This window comes from Hyperoodon ampullatus (assembly GCF_949752795.1).
Source record: "Hyperoodon ampullatus genome assembly, chromosome: 2".
NCBI lineage: Eukaryota > Metazoa > Chordata > Mammalia > Artiodactyla > Ziphiidae > Hyperoodon > Hyperoodon ampullatus.
Window position 1 is genome coordinate 197,957,141 of NC_136915.1, and position 19,803 is coordinate 197,976,943.

A 19,803-nucleotide genomic window follows, 5' to 3' on the forward strand; every position below is an offset into this window, starting at 1 on the left:
AGCAGTGGGGAGGGAAAAGGACATCCACAGCCGCTTCTCTTCAGATTTGGGGACTGCAGGGAGACTTCTCAGGATCTTGTTTTCTCACCAGTTCAGTTTCTGACGAGGACGTTTCCTTGGCCACAGCCTTTGCTGTTTATTTGCGTTATGTCTCTGCCCTTGCTTTGCTGCTACTGGTAGTATTTGTCTCTGCTATTTTTGCTCATCTCACTAGGACTTGGGAGAAGGATATCCTGTCACTTACTTTCAACTCGCTCTTGACCTTGGAAGTCCCCCAGACGGACCTCGGGCCTCTCTCCCGACGTGTGCTCCGGCCAAGCCCTCACCCCCGCCCCCGGCCGCCTCTGTCCTCACGTCCCCTCCGCCTGGCGCGCCCTACCCCTGCGTGTCTGCGTCGCCGACCTCGTGGTCCTGCGCGGGGCCGCTGCCTCCAAGGAGCCTTCCTTGGCGCCCCTGGCCTCACCCGTGTCCATCTCCAGGCCCACAGCTCACTCCGGTTGTAACAGAAAGCTCACCTTTAATGACACGCTGTCTGCCGTGGTTTGCTGCCGGCTCCTACAGTGCGTCTGGCCCCTGACCCAGGCGGCTGGGCCCCGTAGAAGAAGCCCCAACTGGAGCCCCGACGTCGGACCTCTCCCCTCGAGCCTGGTGGGAGCCTGGTGGGAGCCTGCTTCGCCTCGGCCTGGGAAACGCCTCTGGTTTTTTCCTTGATAGGAAGTCTGAACGGCGTAGCCCCTGGCCACTCCAGCCTTGGGGATTGTGGCTTCCGAAGTCCATCTTGGCCCGTCAGTTTGTCCCTGGAGACAAAGGCTGACCCTCTGGGGTCACTGTCTGTGCCTCCTCCGCAAGCGCGTCTGCGTCCCCGCCCCAGCCCGACGCTGCGCGCACCTGTCCTGACCGCCTCTCCTCCCACACAGGCATCTCCATAACAACCACATCCAGCACCTGGGGACCCACAGCTTCGAGGGGCTGCGCAACCTGGAGACTCTGTGAGTGCCGGGGTGGGGGGGTCTGTCCTGCTGGGGACGGGTGTCCTGGCGTGGGGTGGCGGAGGGGAAGCGGCAGGACTGGGGCGCTGGGACGTGGCCTTTCTCTGAGTGTCGCTCCTAGTGGGTTCTGTCCTCCTCCAGGGCGTGGGCTATGCCCCCTGGGAGTTCAGGGTGGCCCTGCCCGCAGAGAGACCAAGACAATGAGATTTTAGACAGAAATGGAACTGCGAGACGAAGCGAGGAGAGTGAGGATATTAAGCCTGGAAGTGGAAGGCTTGGGGTGGGGCGGGGCTGGCTTGGCAGCAGTGACCCCCAGCCCCCCACCACTGTGGGAGAGCGGCTGCTGACGGGGGGAGGGTCTCCGGCTGCTCTAACTGGCGGAAAGCCTGGTAGGAGGCACCCCTTCAGCGCCCAAGCTGTGGACTCTGAAAAAGCCACATTATTTACCCATCATCATCCTGGAATTCAGCTGCGGTCAGAAGGCACCCAAGCCCTCAGCACCTCCTCTGTGGTCTCGCGGCCCCCTCAGAGCGGGCGGGATGCACCCCCCTGGAGCCAACAGCTGGCCCACGGGAGGGGGAGGGGCTGCACCTTAGCCGCCAGCTGCAGGCCTGGGAGGGCACAGGGCAGAGCAGGACCCCAGGCCAGCAAGGGTGAACCCCCGACGCACGGTGCCGGTCCTCTCGCCGCCCCCCAACACACGAAGTGTCATTCCTGAGGGGAGGGGTTTTCAGGCATCTGAAGTGGCAGAGGAGAAAATGTGGGAGACAAGCTGTGACCTGAGAAGGGGGGCTGGGCTGGGGCCTCTGCGCCGGGGGCCGGGCTGTCTGCCTTTGTGGCCACAGAGGGAAGCGGACAGGAGGTGGGGACCAGAGCTCGGGGCTATCCTGTGCTCTCTGGATGGGGCGCAGATCTTCCAGCCTCTCCACCTTCAACCTGATGCCCGGCGGGCCGGGGGGCCCCAGCCTGGGGTCAGGAAAGCTGGGCATCTCCTTGCTACCGCGTGTGGCTTGGGCTGCGTGCCCGCCCGCCCCCTGCCAGCTGTCACGGGCTGCCGGACAGTTAAATGGGACAGTCTAGGCCGCTCGGTCACATGCTGGGAAATGGACGCCTGGGGAGCTGGCGGGGCTGCCCGGAGTTACCCTCCGTGGGGACAGAGCAGCCCTGGGGGGTTAACTGAGAAAACCCACCGAAGCTCCCAGCCAGTGCCCAGGCTCTGTGCCACATGTGACCTGTGCAAGCCTGCCATGTGCTGGGTGCCTGGGGCCCCGGATGTAGGGGTGGCCAGCACCCCCTCGAGGCCTGGGCCGCAGCCGCCCTCCCTGGAGGATACGGAGTGCTGGGGCAGGTTTGGAGCTGCCTGGCACCCAGAGAGCAGCAGGGAGGCCAATGCAGCTGCCCGGGGCCGGGTGGGGCTGTTAGCTCTGCCGGGAAGTCGGCTGGGGAGGGGGCACACGCTGGGTGTGGGTTGGCACCTCTAAAAAGCCGACTAGCGCTGTTTCTTCACGGTCCGGGCGCGCTGCTTGATTCTTTCTCAACGAGCCCTGGGTGGCAGCGCAGGGCGTTGGGCTCGGCTGGCACTGGCTGAGCTTCAGAGCCGGTGCCGCTGGCGCCCACTCACCTTTCATCCGCAGCAGTGCTTGGCTCACTGCACAAAGCCCAGGGCCTGCGTCCACTTTACAGATGGCAAGGCCAAGGCTGGGAGACCTGCACCGCGGGGGGGCAAAGCCTGCAGCCCGGCCTCAGCCACCCGGGGGCAGTAACACCCAATCTCCCAGCCATGGGACCCAATCTGCAATTCCCTACCCTCTGTGATGCTGGATTAAAGGAGAGCCCTGGGGCTTCCCTGGTGGCGCAGTGGTTGAGAGTCCGCCTGCCGATGCAGGGGACACGGGTTCGTGCCCCGGTCCGGGAAGATCCCACATGCTGCGGAGCGGCTGGGCCCGTGAGCCATGGCCGCTGAGCCTGCGCGTCCGGAGCCTGTGCTCCGCAACGGGAGAGGCCACAACAGTGAGAGGCCCGCGTACCGCAAAAAAAGAAAAAAAAAAAAAGAGCCCTGTGCAGAGCTCTGACGGAGGTGGCACCCCATGGGGACCAGCCGCGCCCCACCCCGCCTCCTCCGGGGCCTCGATCTCAGCACCCTCCCGCCCCACCCCTGAGGGCTGAGTTCTTCTTCCAACTTTTGATCTCCCAGTAAAAAGGGGGAGAGTGCATTCTTATCCTTGATCGCCCAGAGCTTGCTGGGGGGGCCGGAGGGGCAGCCAGGTGTAGAGGGGGGAGTGGCTGGGAGAATGAAAGGGGGAAGCATAGGTAGTCAAACCTTGTACTGTTGCATAATTGGCCTGCTCTGCAGCCCCGCGGTTACCCTGGAGCTTTTGTGTGCGCGTCTCTCTGGAAAGGCAGGTCTCCCTGGGGCGGCATCTCTGCACTTAGACCCTTCTCATCAAACCCCCCTGCCCGAGCTGTGGTTTGGCTCCGTCTGTGGCCTGACCCTTCCACCTGGGGAGAGGGGCCAGGTGCAGGCGCGCGCGGACACACACACACACACACACACACACACACACGCACACACAGAGTCACGCGGGGCCCCAGCATAGCATGGGGACACCCGTGGCCACGCGGCTTCTGTTGTGACCTCTGCTCTGAAGGCTAGGCTGCCTGGGTCCCACGCCCGGTTCTACACGTGCCAGCTGGGTCAGCCCGAGCAGGAGGCTTCACCCCCTCATCTGCACGAGCAGTAACTGAGGTAAACATGCACCATGCATTGCTCTTTTACTCCCAAACAGCCCACACACCCAGGTGATCAGGGCAGGGGCGGGGCCGGGGCTCGGGCTGCCGTCCCGCCCTCCCGCTGAGCAGAACAAAGCACGCAGGCCCCCGGGGTGGGTGGGTGCAGGCCTCCTGCGCCCCCAGGGAGGCTGATCACACTGGGAGAGGCTTGTGGGAACGCGGCTGCCGTTCCCCCCACGCTGCCCTCACCAGTTCAGACCCTGCATGAAAGCCCAGCTGGAGGCAGACAGGACAGACTCTATCCTGTACCCACACCTCCTTTCTGCTCCCACAATGAGGATGGCCGGCCCCTGCGGGAAATTTGGAATCAGAGGTGGGCCAGCGCCCTGCCTGCCAAGTACTGTTTCCTCCACTTTCCAGATCAGACCAAATCCAGAGATTTGGGGTGAGATGCCCAAGTTTCTACAGTTTGTAAGTGATGGTGGAGCCCAAGCCGCTGGCCTCCTGATACATCACTGAATTTAGTGCCAGCTCCTGTGAACTCAGACCATTTATGGGACTTCCCAGGTACCTGGGCTGAGAAATAAGAGAAAGCGTGACCCAGAGCAACCCTGGGAGGTTTCTCCGGGGAGGTCTCAGGGATCCAAACCAGGCGCCCGGGGCCCTGAGGCCAGTGTTTGGAAATCATGCTTGGAGACCACAGGATGCTGTTCAGAACTGTCCCGGATGGTCCTGGAAGACCCAGCTGCAGTTACGAATAAAATTGTGCAAAAAGAAAAGAAAAGGCCCAACAAACATAATTACAGCCTGAGCACCGCCATGTACCTGCCCCCCAGATCTGGGGATTTGGTGTTGGCGACTCAGCTAGAACCGAGGGCCTGGGCTAGGAGGGGTCTGGGGACAACAGCGCCTTACCTCCCTCGGGCCTGGGTGATGGCTTCTGGGCCGCCTTATAACCTCATTAAACAAATCAGACTGACTGAGCCCCCAGGCTGGCTGGACCTCCCCCCTTCAGAGGGGAGCCTGGGGCCCCGGCAGGAACAGAAACCTCTGGGCTATAGCTCCCTCTCTGGATCAGGACCAGCATCCAGCAGAGGTCTGGGAGGACTGCAGGGCAGGATGGGGATTAGAAGATTCTGCCTTATGATCCAAAACTGCACATTCCGTGTAAAACCTCCTCTGGTGCAGACACCCCAGGGATCTGCTTCTGCGGAGCATTTTTACTTCACCAGCAGCCAAGGCTGCAATGTGTCCCTCTGTCTCCGCCTCACGGAAACCACCCAGGCCAACAGATTCTGCTCTAAACCGGCTTTGACTGGGTCCTGAAAGCATCCAGCTACCTCCCAGTCCTGGGCCCGACGGTCAGCTTTAGGTCAGGGATGGACAACCAGGCAGCTTTCCATGGAGGTCCTTCCAGGGACTGGACTTGAGTTGGTCGACCTGGATTCAGACCCTTGCCTCTGCCACAGGCGTGTGACACGTGCAAGTCACCTGAGCTCTCAGGAGCCTCAGTTTCCACACGTGGAAAATGGGGGAGATATTTTACAATTCGTGTAGTGAAATTCACAGCTCTGGAACCCTGTGGGTGCTTAATTTATGTTGGCTTCTCCAGCCTGTCATCCCATTTAATGATGGACAGACAGCAATGTGCCTTTCCTCCCCCTTAATTAATTAATGTTCTTTTCCTTCCTCCCTCTCCCTCATTCCCTTCTTTTCCACAGCGCTGTGTCAGAAGGCAGCAGGGAGAGTGTTGTCCACGGGTGTCATCTCACGGTGGCCTGAGCTGTGATCACTTCCTCTTTAGGGTGGACAGGGATTCCTGGTCAGTCAGGGCACAGCCACTGTATTAGTTTCCTGTGGCTGCCATCACAAATTACCACAGACTTTGTGGCTTTAAAAAACAAAACAAAACAGAAATGTATTCTCCCATAACTCTGGAGGCCAGAGTCCAGAGTCAAGGTGTGGGAGGGGCTGGTTCCCTTTGAGCATCTGTGGTGGACCCTGCCAGGTGCCCCTCTTACCGTCTGGTGGCTGCCGAGGCCCCTGGTGTCCCTGGGCTGGTCAGTGCTTCCTCCAGTCTCTGCCTCTGCTTCACACGGCCTCTCCGAGCATCCTCTTCTTATAAGGACTTTGCCACTGGCTCCGCGGCCCACCCCAGTAAACCAACCATCCTGAGAAGATCCTCAACTTAATTATATCTGCAAAGACCCTTTTCCCAAACGACGTCACGTTCATAGATTCCCGGGGTCAGGACTCGGACATGTCTGTTTGGGGCTGCAGGTCAATCCGCTCCAGCTGCCTGCTGGCCGGCACCCAGGGTGTCCTGCCTCTGGCCCGACGTCAGCCCGTCAGGCCCGCGGCCGCTTGAGGCCAACCTTGTAGGAGCCGAGGAGCCTTTCCTCGCCGGTTTTTAATCCTCTTACATTTGTGGGTCTATTAACTGCAAATTAGTGGGGTTTTGTGGCTTCTAGAAGAATTTATTATTCCATATAAAACTTTTGTTTCTGGCTTTTCCCGCAGAACCACTAATGACTTCTAACAGGCAGGAAACCGAGCTCCGGATGGGTCTGCCCTGCGTCCTAACCAGGACGACTGTTATAGTCGTCCCCAGCAGGGCAGACCCTCCTGCCACCTCGCTCTGAGCAGTCAGGGTCACCGCGCTTATCACTGCTCCCCGCTGGCTCTGAGGGTCCTGCTCCCCCAGCCCCAGGGCCAGCTGGTGTGCAATGCGGGTGGAGGGCCCGGAACCACTGGGCAGCAGGTTCCCGGGTGGACGCCGTGGAGAGGAAACTAGGAAGTTGAGGTCTGGCCCCCAGGGCCCGTGGGCAGAAGGCACCAGCAGGAATCGAGGATCACCACCCTCCTTCTTCTGTTTCTTTAGTTCACCGGTTCCGTGAATATTACTGGGTGTCCAGTATGTGCCAGGCCCCCACTGTGGGCTCCGGGGGAACGTTTATGAACAAGAAAGACGTAGCCCTCATCACAGAGACTGCGGGGCTCTAGGCCGGGAGTCCCGAGCGCCTCTTAACTTCCCACTAATTCCGGCGTGTCCGCCCCCAGCACCCTAACCCCTGACCCCGGCGACCCCAAGGCTCGGCTCCTGTCCCTCTGCGTCCTCCGTGGGCCCCACTTTCTTCCGTCCCGTGGATTTGCCGATGCCTCCAGCACGGAGGTCATTGCTCCTGGACTCCAGACGTCCACGTCCACAGGTCTTCCTGCCATGCTCACTTGGGTGCTGACTGACATGCCAGCAGCGTCGCCCACGGAACCCCCTTCCCCACCGGAAGTCTCCCCAGCTCTGTGGAGGCAGCTTTGCTGGACCTTGCGTGACGCAACCGCTCTTCTGTCACGTCCCGCATCCGAGCTCCGTCTTCAGCTCACAGGGACGGTCTGAGCACTTGACCCCCGCCCCCGTCCCCAGGCCGCCTGAGTCTGTCCCCGGGTTGTTGCCATGGTCTCGTCCTTGTCACTCTGCAGTGTGCGTCCCACGCGACAGCCACAGGGACTTGAAACGCAAACCCGATCCTGTTGCTCTCTGTCCAAACGCTCAGTGTCTCCCCGTCCGACTCCGGCCTCGGGCGACGAGCCCTGCTCCCACTGGCCTCGCCCTTGCCAACGCCGGGTATGTCCCGCCTCCCAAGCCCTGCCCTGGCTGCCTCCTGTGTCTGGAATGTTCCTTCCACAATGATCTGCCTCCTGCAAGACTTGGCTCAGATGTCACCTCTCTAGTGAGGTCCTCCTCCACCACCATTTTGCAACTTCTTCCCGGCATTTTCCTTTTCCTGTTTAGTTTTCTCCACAATCTGAGTCTTCGTTATTCATTGATCGACGTCATCCGTGGTCTGTCCCCAGCTCTGTCCACTCTTGTACCTGTGGCGCCTGGCACGGCCCCTGGCACAGGGAGGACGCTTGGCACGTATTTGGCGAACAGACGAATGGGCTTGTGGCCCCTGGAAAATCCATTTCTCTGAGCTTCAGCTTCTCCCTCTGAGCTGTGGGAGCAATGGACCATCTCATCCACAAGGTCCTTCCCAGCTCTGGTCACCCGTACCCAGACCTCTCGCCGAACCAGACTTAAATATCCACAGCCCAGGAGGTAGCCCAGCTGCCCCAAGCTCTCTAACTTGGAGAAATGCCCACGGGGGTGGTCCCTCATCCCTGCCTGACGCGAGGTCCCCTTCCCACAAGCCCTGTGGTCCGGACCTCGGGGCCCCGCCTTTAGTCCAGCTGCATTCTGCTGTGACCAGGAGCGCCTCAGAGCCTTCCGGTGTCCTGCATGGATGGGCCCAGCATCCAGGTTGTCCAGGTGAGGCGGTGCTGCCCACGGGGACCCACCCACTTCTACAGGACCCGGTCCTGCTCTGAGTATCATATCTTAGAGTGACAGGCTTTTCTGGGCAGGGCGGTGAGAATGTGAAATGTCTACAAACCTCGACCCAAAGAACTCGGGAGGACTGGAGGTGGAGCGTGACTTAGGTTATACACGGGTGGTCTGGCGGATGGGGTGGGGGCCGAGGGGGAAGCGAAGGGAATGCTCTAGCCCAGGATGAGGACGGCAACTTCATCCTCAGGGCAGCTCGACAGCGGCTGCCAGTGCAAGGGGATCGAGGCAGAGGCGGAGCCCTGGCCACCAGGAACCCAGGGATGACCCCGGGCGGGTTGGACTTTCCCTCTCACTTCTCTCCCAGTCCAGGGTTCTCCGATCCCCGGCACCTCCTGAGGGCAGGCAGCATGTAGTCTCAGTGTCAGAACCAACAGCTGCATTAAAATCAGCCATGCTACTGCATCAGGGACATTCTGGGGTTTCTTTCTGGCAAAGAAGAGGGTGTGGGTGGAGGGAAGGGGAAGGAGGGCATGCCCGTCTCTCCAGAGAAACTGAGGACAGTTTTACTAATTGCTGCATTTGTTAATGGGTGGCCTGGTCGGCAGGCTGTTCAGACAGTACAGCAATGCTATGAGTTATGAAGTTTTGTTGGGTCCTGGCTCACCAGGACATGTGCCCCGAGTGTGCGGGGCAGACTCCACAGTGTGTGGAGTCAGACTTGGGGCCCGGGCTCAGCAGTTAGGACTGGTAGTGTGCTCACCGCGCTTAGCCGCCTTCCCTACCAGCCTTGGTAGGTAAACGTGGCTCCAAGTGTCTGGGTTTTGTGGTTCGCGTGGGAGCTGGGCCCCCACATTCCTCCACATGCCTTTACCTGTGACCTGGTGATAAACACAGACAACAGCCTTGAGAATAAAAGTGTAAGTGGAAACCGAATTAATGATATTAATTTTTCTTGATGGCTGTGGAAAGTAGAGGCCAACTTGTGTGTGCGCTGCCTGTTCTGGAGCCTTGTGTCCAGCAAAAGGAAGACGGAGAGAATCGTGTTGTGTGAGCACCCCCCATGCAGGCTCTGGACCAGGTGAACAGAGTGCCACGTGCGGTGGGCGTCCCTGGGTTACAGGTTAGGAAGCAAAGGGCAAAGTTCAGTGATGGGTCCAGGGTGACGCTGCTGGTCCCAGACGGCAGGAGCTCTTCCGCTCACTCCAAAGCAGAAAAGTCACAGAAGACCCCAGCCTCCAGCTCGGAGTCACCTGCCTTGACCTACCTGTAGGTGTCCGGGGAAACCTGACTCCCCCTCCACTCACTGTCTCTCCCAGTCTCCCCAAAACCTTGCCCTTGGCCCTGCTACCTGGAGCGCAGCGGGACTTGCTCTGCGTAGCACGGAGCCCATGTTAGCCCAGGAGCCAGCAGGACTGGCTTCAGGGCCTGGCTCTGATGGGCAGAGATCTACCACTTCTCTCCGAGCCTCAGTTTCCTGATCAATAGAAAGACGGGGCTGGACAAGATGACGGTAAAATCCTGCCAGCTCTGTGCTCCGAATATACAGCGAGGCTCCCAGGGTTCCCAGGAGTGGCTGTTTCCTCACAGCCTGATGGAAGGAGAAACCGGGGCTGCGGGTCCTGGAGCATCACGGGGCTGGGGTCGCCTTCCTAGCTACATTTGCCGACGACGCCATTGGTCCCGGCTGGATGTGGCTGGGACAGCTGAGCAGACGACGGGGAGGATTAGCCACAGACAACTGCGCTTCCAGAGCGAGTTCTGGCTGGAGCTGGGAGTGGCTTCTCTTTAACCTCAGCCCTTCGCAGCTGCAGACAGAACAATTCACTCTTCCTGGGCTTCTGGCTGATTCTGGGTTATTAAATATAATAGACTCTACAGCCACGGGTGAGTTTTCTAGCTGAAGTTTAGGGCATCGTAAATCACCTGCGACAGAAGAATCAGACTCGTGCCAGGGGAGGCCTTCCCTGCCATCCCCAGGAGCCTGCAGGTCAGAGCCTGACCCGAGGGCCGAGACGCAGCCCCACGTGGCCAGCCGCAGGGGGCTCAGATCATCACCCTGACAGTGGACCTTCATGCACGTGGCCGGTGCCTGGGCTCGGGGTTATCCACAAGGGAATCCATTTGCTTCCTGTTGCCAACAGGCTTCTCGTCTCACGTGGGAGACAGTATGTACCCGGACCACCCCGTTCTGGACGCCGACAGCTGGGGCTACAATCCTGGCGATTCCTTTCCTAGAACCGTGGTCCAGGGATGGTCTCCCTCTGTGCCTCAGTGGATCTCCTGCAGAATGGAGGTGATAACAGTACCTGCCTCAAAGGGCTGGCGAGGGAATAAGATGATTTACAATAGTAAGTCACCTAGAACCGTGACTGTTACACAGTAATTGCTATTATTATCATCATTGTTATTGTCACCACCACCAGCGTTATCACCCGTCTCACCCTGACCCTGTTTCTGGAGAAAACACCAGGAGAGTTGTGGAAGAGTGAGTGAGTCGTTCTGACTGCAGGGACTGGGCTGAATTCAAAGGATGGCGAGGGCTTTGACAGCTGAGGATGTGGGGAGAGGGCGTTGGGCTGAGGGCAGAAGAGCCACAGCTAAACACAGGAGGGGGTGAGGCTCCACGGGGTGAGACGGCAGGTGGAGCTGAAAGATTGCTCAAGGCGTTGGAGCCCAGGAAGGCACCCGAACGCTGTTCTGTGAGTCGTGAGAAGCCTTTTCTGAGTGTTCCGAAGGGTGACAGCATCAGCTGTGCATTTTAGAAGCGTCTTTCTGGCAGGTGTGTAGTAGCTGAGTGGGGGCTTCAGACTCAGGTTCAAGGCCGGGTGTGACGCCAGGTCAGTGGAATGAGATCTAAATTGCTGTCCCCAATAGACCAAAGCATGAACCGTAGCTCAAACATAATAGGAGTTTATTTCTGGATCGTGTAGTAGCCCCAGGAGGTGCTTTTCCTCGGCAGGTGGCCCTCCTCTGTGTGGCGACGCAGGGATCCGGCTTCTTGGGGTCCTGCCATCCCCAGGGCCTCACCGTGCTTGGCATCTAGCTGGCAGAGGGCGACGAGGCCGTGGAGGGGGCCGTCTGGCTGCCTCGTAGGCCCTGCGCTCGAGGTGGCAGGCGTCACCGCTGCCCGCCTTCTGAGGGGAGGACCAGTCCCGTGGCCAGGCGGGCCGCAGGGAGCTGGGAAGATGCCGCACCTGGCTGTGCCCCCTTACAGAGGGCCGCACTTCCGTGACGGTGGGAAGGTTCCATCTGTGCTCCTGACACCTCGGCCACTAGCCACACGTCGTGACCAAGCAGCTGAAGTGTGGCCGGTGTAGCTGAACTTTTAACCTTACTCACGTGTCATACATTTAGGTGGCCGACGGGGCTAGGGGCTGTGGCATGGGCAGCGTGGCTGCAGAGAGAGAAGAGGGTGGGTTTGGGGGACACAGTGCTCTCCGCCTTGGCCAGTTAACGGCTGGGTGTGGTCAGGAACCTTCGGAGCAGCTCCTGGTGAGGCAGCTGCGGGACAAGAGGTCGTTGGGGTGGATGCTCGGTGCCGGAGAGGTTGTCCCAGGGACGACCTGGAGCCAGGGCTCAGGCCGGAGAGCGCGCGGCCCCTGCCCCCGGCCTCACCTGGAAACAGCGCCCTTTGCTCAACTGAACTGCGTTGCTTGTTCTGCTCCAAAGCCCACCCCTCACCTCCCGCAGACCATGCTCTCTGCCCTGATGTCCCTCCTGCTGCCTGCCCTTGGTCCGGGGGCCGCATCCCTGTGGGGCCCTGTCTCTCAGCCATGTGCATCTCCACCTCCACAGGCCCTGGTGTCATGTCTGTGGGACCCGCCACATCCTGCGTGGCCACTCATCCCGCCATCCAGACGGGGTGTCTCCCGTGCGTCTCTGCACTGCCCGCTCCACCCAGTGGAATTCTCTGTGTGTTTGGGGCCAGCAACAAACCCCCGTCGCCCTGAACTGAATTCTTCAGGGGCAGAGAGGGTTGCGGGGACGTTCCTGGGCCGTTAGACCGGAGGTGACATAGAGGTGACATCTACGCGGTCCGGATGAAGCAGGGCGTGGCAGTTACCCTTGAATCTGTGTAGACATCCAGTTGGAAAAAATCAGGCTACCTCTTTGGCATGTGGTTCGCAGAATTCTTTTTGACATTTGCACCATTTTTATTCTCCCACATTTTTCGACAAAAATAGCCTTTTAGTTCACATGCCTTGTACCACATGTCTTTCCCCACTGTTTGTCAGGCCGTTCCTGGTAAAATTCCTGACCAGGAACTGCCGAGGAGGGCTGGAACCACTCAATTTGGCTGCTGGACATGAGTCCAATGAAGTATGTAAGGGCTCAACGACGGCGAGGTCCCAGGGGACCTGTCCCCGGCTCTCTGGCCCCGGGCAACCCTCAGGGTACCGCTCAGGACTGTCTGGTGCCTCTTGACATCAGCCTTGGCATCTTAAGGCTGTCCCCGCAAATACTCCAGATTCCTGTAAGAGTCCATTAATGTTTCTCATTAATCAACTTGTCTAGACCTTTCACTGACTCACTTACTCAGACAACAGTGTTCGTTGAGCGGCTGCTCTGTGCCAGGACCCTTGTGGGGTTTCAATTAGAAAACAGCAAAGTTTCTGTTTTCAAGGAACTTTCATTCCAGTTTGGTGGGAAGAAAGTAAACAGATATCTGTCAGATGTCAACATGTTCCATGAGGGAAAAGAAAGCAGGGTATCTCGTTGTTACTGCCGCATAAAAATCACCTTAAAGCTTAGTGGTTTAAGGCAACATTTGTGATTTCTCGTGAACCTGTGTGCTGGCCGCTCTTCTGCTGAGCTGTCCCGCGGGCCCGTCCCAAAGCTGCCTTCCGCTGGGGCTCAGCCAGGGCGCATGGGGCCTTGGTGCCGGCCACCCGCCCTCTCCACGCAGCCCTCGTCCTGCGAGAGGCCAGCCGGGCTCTCACACGTGGTGAGGGCCCTCCCAGAGGAGGCAGAGGCGATGAGGGCTCTTGTGACTCAGGACGGGGTGGCCCCATGTCCCTTCCACCCCGTTCTGCTGGACACTGCCGAGTCTCTAGGAGCTGGGATGGCGAGGCTGCAGGGGACTCGGGCCACTTTTCCGGGCAGCTTGATTGAGCTGTAATCGACCATGCGACGTTGTGTAAGTTTAAGGTGTGCGATGTGATGATTTGATTCACTTCTGCTGCCAAATGATGAGACTCGGGGCCACCTCCAGTCGACCACACAGGGCAAGGGAACAGCCAGCGGGTCAGAGGGGGCCTCCTGAAGAGGGGTTATTTGGGCAGGGGCCTGAGGGAAGGGAGGGAGTAGCCGTGCCGATGCCTGGAGCGTCCCAGGCGGATGAAATTGTGAGCAAAAGCTCTGGGGCCAGAGCTGGCGGGCCTTTGCATTGAAGATGATGCTGCAGTATTAAGACTTCTGAGCGAAGATGCTCCCATGTTACTTGTGGGAAATCTAGTTCTCCTGGGGCAGCAGAGGAGGGTTCCTGAATGGGCTGAGCCAGGTTGAAGGGGGCTCTGGATTTGGAGACGTTGAGGCGGGAGGGTGAATCGTTTGCACAATCTAAGGTCAGAAAAAAATTCACCCAACCCGCCTCTGCCTCCATCCCTGACCCTCTCGGCCCGATTTTCCAGGCACCTTCTGCCGCTCCTTGTAGAACCCCAGGAATCTGCAAACTCCTGCAGCACCTCTGGTCTCAGGAAGGTGCATTGCAAACCCCCTGCCCTCGGCCCACCTTCCCCTCATGCGGCCTGGGGGGCCTCTCTGAGCGAGTCCAGGTGTGCACACAGGAGGGGAAGGTGTCTGGTCGCCTAAAGGACAGGGCAGGGCAGAGCAGGGGTTACCCGAGGTCACCAGGGGAGTCTGAGCGGAACCCGGGAGTTGTGTCTGTGTCTGTGTCTGTGTCTGTGTCTGTGTGTGTGTCAGGGGCCAATTACCCAGCTCGACTGTCACTGCCCCTCTGGCCCCTGGGCCAGGCGCCTGGCTCTGCCTGTGGACTGTTAGGTGTCATGACCCTGCCATGTAGAGGAATCTGTCACTGTCTCTGTGTTGACCTGTATTTACCACAAAACCTGCAAGTCACTAATTAAAGGGCCTCCCTGTGGCCCTGTCCTGGCACTGGATGGCCTCATGAGAGCTGTCAGGGCAAGGGTGGCTTTCAAAGGCCGAAAAGGTGGGCTGGGGTCATCCTGGGGGCTCCAGAGGACACTGCACCTGAGCCGTCCCTCCCCTGCCAGAGCAGGGACCCTGTGCTCCAGCTGTTACCGACCAGGGTTCTTGGCTTCCTTTATCAATAGAAATTGATCAGGCCAGACAAGAAACTCAGGCAAGGCTTTACTGGGGCCCCTGCTGCGGCAGTGGGGAGCGAGAACAAGCAACAGGTTCCCTTGTTTCAGAGAGCTAACCCGCTCTCTGAAAGGGGGCGAGCTTCTTCCTTTTGTGGGGTGAGGCTAGGGTTGAGTCCAGAGGTCAGGCCAGAGGGGTAGCTTAAGTGTTTTGCCCACCCCTTAGGTGGTGGCGTGTGCAGGAGGCATGCGCAGTCCCCTGCTTTTGCTCCCGACCCTCTGCTTTTGCTCCAGGCTCTTCAGAAGAGGCGGTTGGGTTTTTTGGTCTATTTGCATCTTTTGTCCAGAATTTGCCCCAACTGTGCACGCACACAGTTATTTTTAGTCCCACACAGTTTCTTTGTATTTTGTGGCTCGAGGAGAGATGTGTCCAGGTGCCAGCACTGCAGCAAAGGGGCCCAGGTCCCAGCCTGGCTCACAGCCACCGGCGTGTAGAGGTGCCAGGATGGCACCCCCAGATCAGGCGCATCCTATGTAGGGCCGAGGCACTGGCTACTGAGTGAGACAGAAGCCAGCTTTATAGCTTTGAAAGCCGACATCCGTCCTGAAGTCTCTCGGTGAGGGCGGGGGGGACATCCTCTAAAAGCCCCTGTCGCTCTTACCCACCCCCCATTCCCAGTCTCCACTCCTCAAAAGGCGCACCCCTCTTCTGGCGGGGCTTCCCCGCCACGTGGGAGCTGGTTTCTCAGTCTCCTCCGAGGATGATCAGCTTTGCTCTTGGTCGCTTGCACGTCTCCTCCCGCCCTTAGCCGCAGCGCCGTGAAGGGCACGACGCCTGGCCCTGCTGTGATAAGCCTCCTTTTACAGATATCTGCACCCCGGGCTGCAGACTCTTCTGTGGGTTGAATTCCTGAAAGTGGAGTGACTCAGCGTACACCTCCTCCTTTGAAAAGATTCTGTCAGATTTTGCCTAAAAGGTTGTGCACGTTTAAATTCCCACTGAGGGTTTATTGGAACGCTGTTTCCCCATACCCTCGACGACCTGGGTTGCTATCACTTTTCAACATCATTTCCAATGTTCTCTCTCTCTCTCTCTCTCTCTCTCTCTTGCTTTCTTTCTTTGGTTGCGCCGGGTCTTAGTCGTGGCAGGCGGGCTCCTAGGTTGCGGCGTGCACGTGGGATCTAGTTCCCTGACCAGGCATCGAACCCGGGACCTCTGCATTGGGAGTGTGGAGTCTTAACCACTGCGCCACCAGGGACGTCCCTCCAATGTCTTCTGATTATACACATGATATATGTTCACTGTTTAAAAAAAAGGGGGAAGGGCTTCCCTGGTGGCGCAGTGGTTGGGAGTCCGCCTGCCGATGCAGGGGACACGGGTTCGCGGCTGGGCCCGTGAGCCATGGCCGCTGGGCCTGAGCGTCTGGAGCCTGTGTTCTGCAGCGGGAGAGGCCACAGCAGTGAGAGGCCCGCGTACCGCAAAAAAAAAAAAACAAAAACGGGGAAATGCAGAAAAGGGTGAGAGAAAGATTAGCTGTCACGCCACCACCAGAAGGTAAGACGTCCTGTCCGTTTTTGCAAAAGACGAGAGCGGAGGCCACAGATAGCCAAGATGGTCACCTGAGGAAGCTTCCAGAATCCCTCGTGCCGGTGACAGGGTGTTAAAAATTGCCCCCTTCTCCCCAGGCCCCCTCCCCATCCACTGGTGACTCCAAAGGCTTGAGATACTCTCCTCAGCCTGGGGGGCTGTTTGGAGAGAGTTGGTTCCATTATCCACCCCTAAGTGTCCCCTCAAAACAGGTCCGTGGCCGGGAAGGCCCCCGCCGAGGTCTGGGGGCAGCGATGGGAGAGAAACAGCCCAAAGTGTGTTCCGGACATTGGCCCTGGGCCCAGCAGGCTGGCAGACCCTCTCTCCAGCCAACCCAGAGCCAGCGTCCGTTTCCTGGAGCCTCTGACACACCCTGGGGACTGCCCTCCAGCGACTGTCCTGCCTTCTTTCCAGAGACCTGAATTACAACCAGCTGCACGAGTTCCCCGTGGCCATCCGGACGCTGGGCCGCCTGCAGGAACTGTAAGCTCCTCTGTGGGGTTTGGGGTGTCCTCTATGCCCAAGGGCCCCCCACACCCTCATCTCCCGAGGTCCCGACCTCCCAGATCAGCAGTCACAGGCCTCGCTGCTGGGCTCCAAGCATCTCTGGGGCTGAGTCATCCGTGGAGCTGGGCCTTTCTAGCCTGGGGAGAGCAAGGCCCAGCCCCGCCTGTTAGGCTTGCCTGGCACCCCCCTGTCTTGGCTGGATGTGTCCAGGGTGTAAGGGGACAAGAGCGGGGGGCTGGTCTGTGCCTTGGGGTCCGTCCTCAGTCCCCTGTCCCAGTGGGGCAGCGGGGACCACAGCTCGTTTTATTCTAAAATGCATTTGCTCCTGCTAAATGCAAAGCAGGCGTGAGACAGACACCAGCCGTCCCCTGGGGCTTCAGGCCTGTCGGGGGTGCAGAGTACAGGGGCAGGACAGGGCAGCCCAGGGCCGGCAGAGAACCCCGACCCCAGATCAGACGATCTCAGCTAGATCGGTCTGGGTTTCCAGAGAGCACAGAAGGAGCGCTGTGTGCTCACATGTCTGAGATCAGCCTTAAAGGGTGGATGGGCTTTAGGCGACAATGGGGGGGGGAAGAGCAGTGGAGACGAAGACCCGGTGGGACAGCGAGTGGGCAGGGGGACGCTGAGCCAGCGGGAAGCCAGCCTGCGGGGAGGAGGGGCCGCCGTGGAGCTGAGAGGGACCAGGTAAGGCAGCGGAAGTTGACGACCAGAGCGCAAACCTCCGGGCAGCGCGGAATCTCTTCTCACTGCCGCCCGGGGCCTTCAGCACCAGCCCCGTGCCTCCGCCTCACCTGGTCTAGACGCTGACAGTGTGCACGCCGGGCAGCAGGTGGGGAGCTGGAGCAGCTGCAGGGGAGGGTCCGCGTGAGGAACAGCTGCACGGCCTCCACCGCCAGCGAATCGCCAAGGCCTGCCTCTCCGCTGGAGCGGGGAAAGGCAGGGAGACGATCTGCTCGGTCTGTAGGGCGTGGACGGAGCAGGGCGTGCAGAGGCCTGGGAGCCGGAGCTGTAAGCTCTGGGGAGAGGGCAGAGCCCTGGGGTCGCGGCAGCAGGAAGGCACACGCGTGGGGTGTGTCTGTCCACGTCTGTCGGGAGAAGCAGCTTGAGGACAGGGCCTCTGTCTTGTAAACTTCTGAATCCCTCGGAGCTCGGCTCAACACCGGCCACGAAGCGGGTGATCAGGCACGTGTGACGAGCGAATTCACGCAGGAGCATTGATGGAACACAGCAGGCTGGGTGGGCGTTGGCTGGAGGTGAATTTCGTGAATGAGCGTGGAAGTGCTGAGGGGAGGGGGAGGGGTCCCAGAGGCCAGGAAGACACAGAGAAACCAGGGGTCGCTGGTGAAAAAAGGCCGAGAGGGGGCGTGGATTGTGCTTTTCAGTCCAGCATTTACTGGGAACTGTTCTCCCCGATAACCAGATGCACTGTTCCCGGCTTCTAGAGCCTGGACGCCCGGTGGGCGACTCGCCCCCTTTTCTCCTCCACAGTCAACGGGCATCCCCCCTGCGCCCCCCTACTCTGCCCCGGGGCTCCGCTCCTCAGTGCAGGGCCTTGAGGCCAAGCCTGGCTCCATCTGGGGACCACTTCTCCTCCGGGGGCCCCTGTTTTTGCGCTTCCTCCTCCCATGCAGCCTCAGCTCCCTCCTGGGGACCTCCAGGGTTCTGCCCTCCTTGGGGTCTGGGCCCAGCCTGTTCCCCTGAGTGGCTCTCACAGTCCCCTCCGCCCAGGCTCACCCTCTCTCCTTTCCACGGGTCGTTGAGCAAAGAGGGAAAGTCACAGGCAGATGTGGAACCGGGGTCCCCAGGCTGATGTCCCTTTGGGCCCACGGCCTTCCTGCCTGGCTGTTGGAGAGCGTCCTGGGCCCCCTGTCCCCGTGCACGGGCTCTCCGCATCCTCCTGACGCCCGTGTCATCCCCCAGGGGTTTCCATAGCAACAACATCAAGGCCATCCCCGAGAAGGCCTTCCTGGGGAACCCTCTGCTGCAGACGATGTGAGTCCTTGCTCCTGACGCACGCTGGGGGAGGACGGGGTTGGCAGGCGGAACTGGACCGGGGCTCCCTGCGTGCTGGTCCTCACGGGGAGGGGAGGACAGACCCCTGCCTCGGTCCAGCCGGGAGGGCGAATGAAGGGCTTCGGTGTCTTTCCTGCAGACACTTTTATGACAACCCGATCCAGTTCGTGGGGAGGTCGGCGTTCCAGTACCTGCCCAGGCTGCACACCCTGTGAGTTGGTGCCTCCCCCTGCCCTCTGGCACCACCCCCCGCCCGCCAGTCCCGCCCAGTCAGGGTCCTGCTCACATAGCTGAAGGAGCAGGTTCTGGTTCTCCGGGGCCCCCGGAGCCACACCCTGTGACTCTTGGACACCCAAAGGCATCCTCATCTCTCCTGCTCTTTCAATTCCCATCCCAAGTGCAACGTCTTCAGAAAACCTCCTGCAGGTGACGCTCTACACGCAGCAGCACAGGGACGCCTCTGAGTCTTCTGGGGCACAAGCTCCACCTTCCCGTGCGCCCCACTCTCACCCCTGAGGCTGGTGCCATCCGTATGTTTCATCGGTGGACCCCAGGCTCTCCCGCTCAGGCCCGAGCCCAGGGTCCTCCTCAGGATCCGGCGGCACCCATCCTGCTGGGCTCCTGTCGCGTGCAGGCCCGCGTGGTCCCCTGTGGTGGGGGACCCGCTTCCCGGCTCCAACGAGCAACCCCAGCAGACAAACACCTTTCCAGAAGCACTCAAGCCGTTGCCTTTCACACGGGGCGAGTCCCACGGTCCCTGCCTGTGTTTTGTGCACACTGGGCCTGGGTGGCTGGGTGGCCGGGTGGCTGGGGGCCAGGTGACCGGCTCTGTCCGGGCCAGGCTGGGTAGAGCTGACCTAGGAAATGGCAGCTTGGACCCTGCTAGGCGTCCAGCCTCCACCAGGGCCTGAGCAGCTGGGGTCACTGGAGGGAGGTCGGGGAAGGATGGTGTCCCCAGAAGATGGGGTCCCTGTGGGCGGTCCCTGAGGGCTGACCCCCCTTCAGCACCTGGTGCTCTATCTCCAGATCTCTGAATGGTGCCACGGACATCCAGGGGTTCCCAGATCTCAAAGGCACCACCAGTCTGGAGATCCTGTGAGTGGACGCTGGCCCCCCAATCCCCCGTCGCCCCCCAGAGCCCCCAGACTCTGGTCCCTGTTGTCTGGCCTTCTGCTGTGGCTTCTAGCCTGGCCCAGAGGCTGTCCCGGGGCCCATGGCCGCTCCCCCAAGGCTGGCAGCTGGTTCAGGGGAGGGGCTGCTCTTCCCCGCTTTCCCAGCCTGGGGTTTCTCGGAGATCCTAACCACAAGCCGAGGTGCACGGAGGGCCCGGGAGCGGCAGGGGGGCTGTGACAGCCACCTCCTGTGCCTCCT

The 19,803-nt window shown here is 60.1% G+C and overlaps 1 protein-coding gene across 2 annotated transcripts in view; it reads left to right on the plus strand.

Annotated features, from left to right (window-relative positions):
- The window catches only part of LGR6 (leucine rich repeat containing G protein-coupled receptor 6), a gene marked incomplete at its 5' end in the record, with an annotated part of 96,320 nt that overhangs the window by 63,601 nt on the left and 12,916 nt on the right, over positions 1 to 19,803 (plus strand). Inside the window, 5 exons of one of the 2 annotated variants that reach the window (XM_079726177.1) lie at positions 918 to 989; positions 16,327 to 16,395; positions 18,340 to 18,411; positions 18,572 to 18,643; positions 19,459 to 19,527. In XM_079726177.1, the coding sequence (XP_079582303.1) occupies positions 918 to 989; positions 16,327 to 16,395; positions 18,340 to 18,411; positions 18,572 to 18,643; positions 19,459 to 19,527 (354 nt within the window). The remainder of the gene's footprint in view (positions 1 to 917; positions 990 to 16,326; positions 16,396 to 18,339; positions 18,412 to 18,571; positions 18,644 to 19,458; positions 19,528 to 19,803) is intronic. The other variant, XM_079726178.1, reaches the window with a different exon arrangement.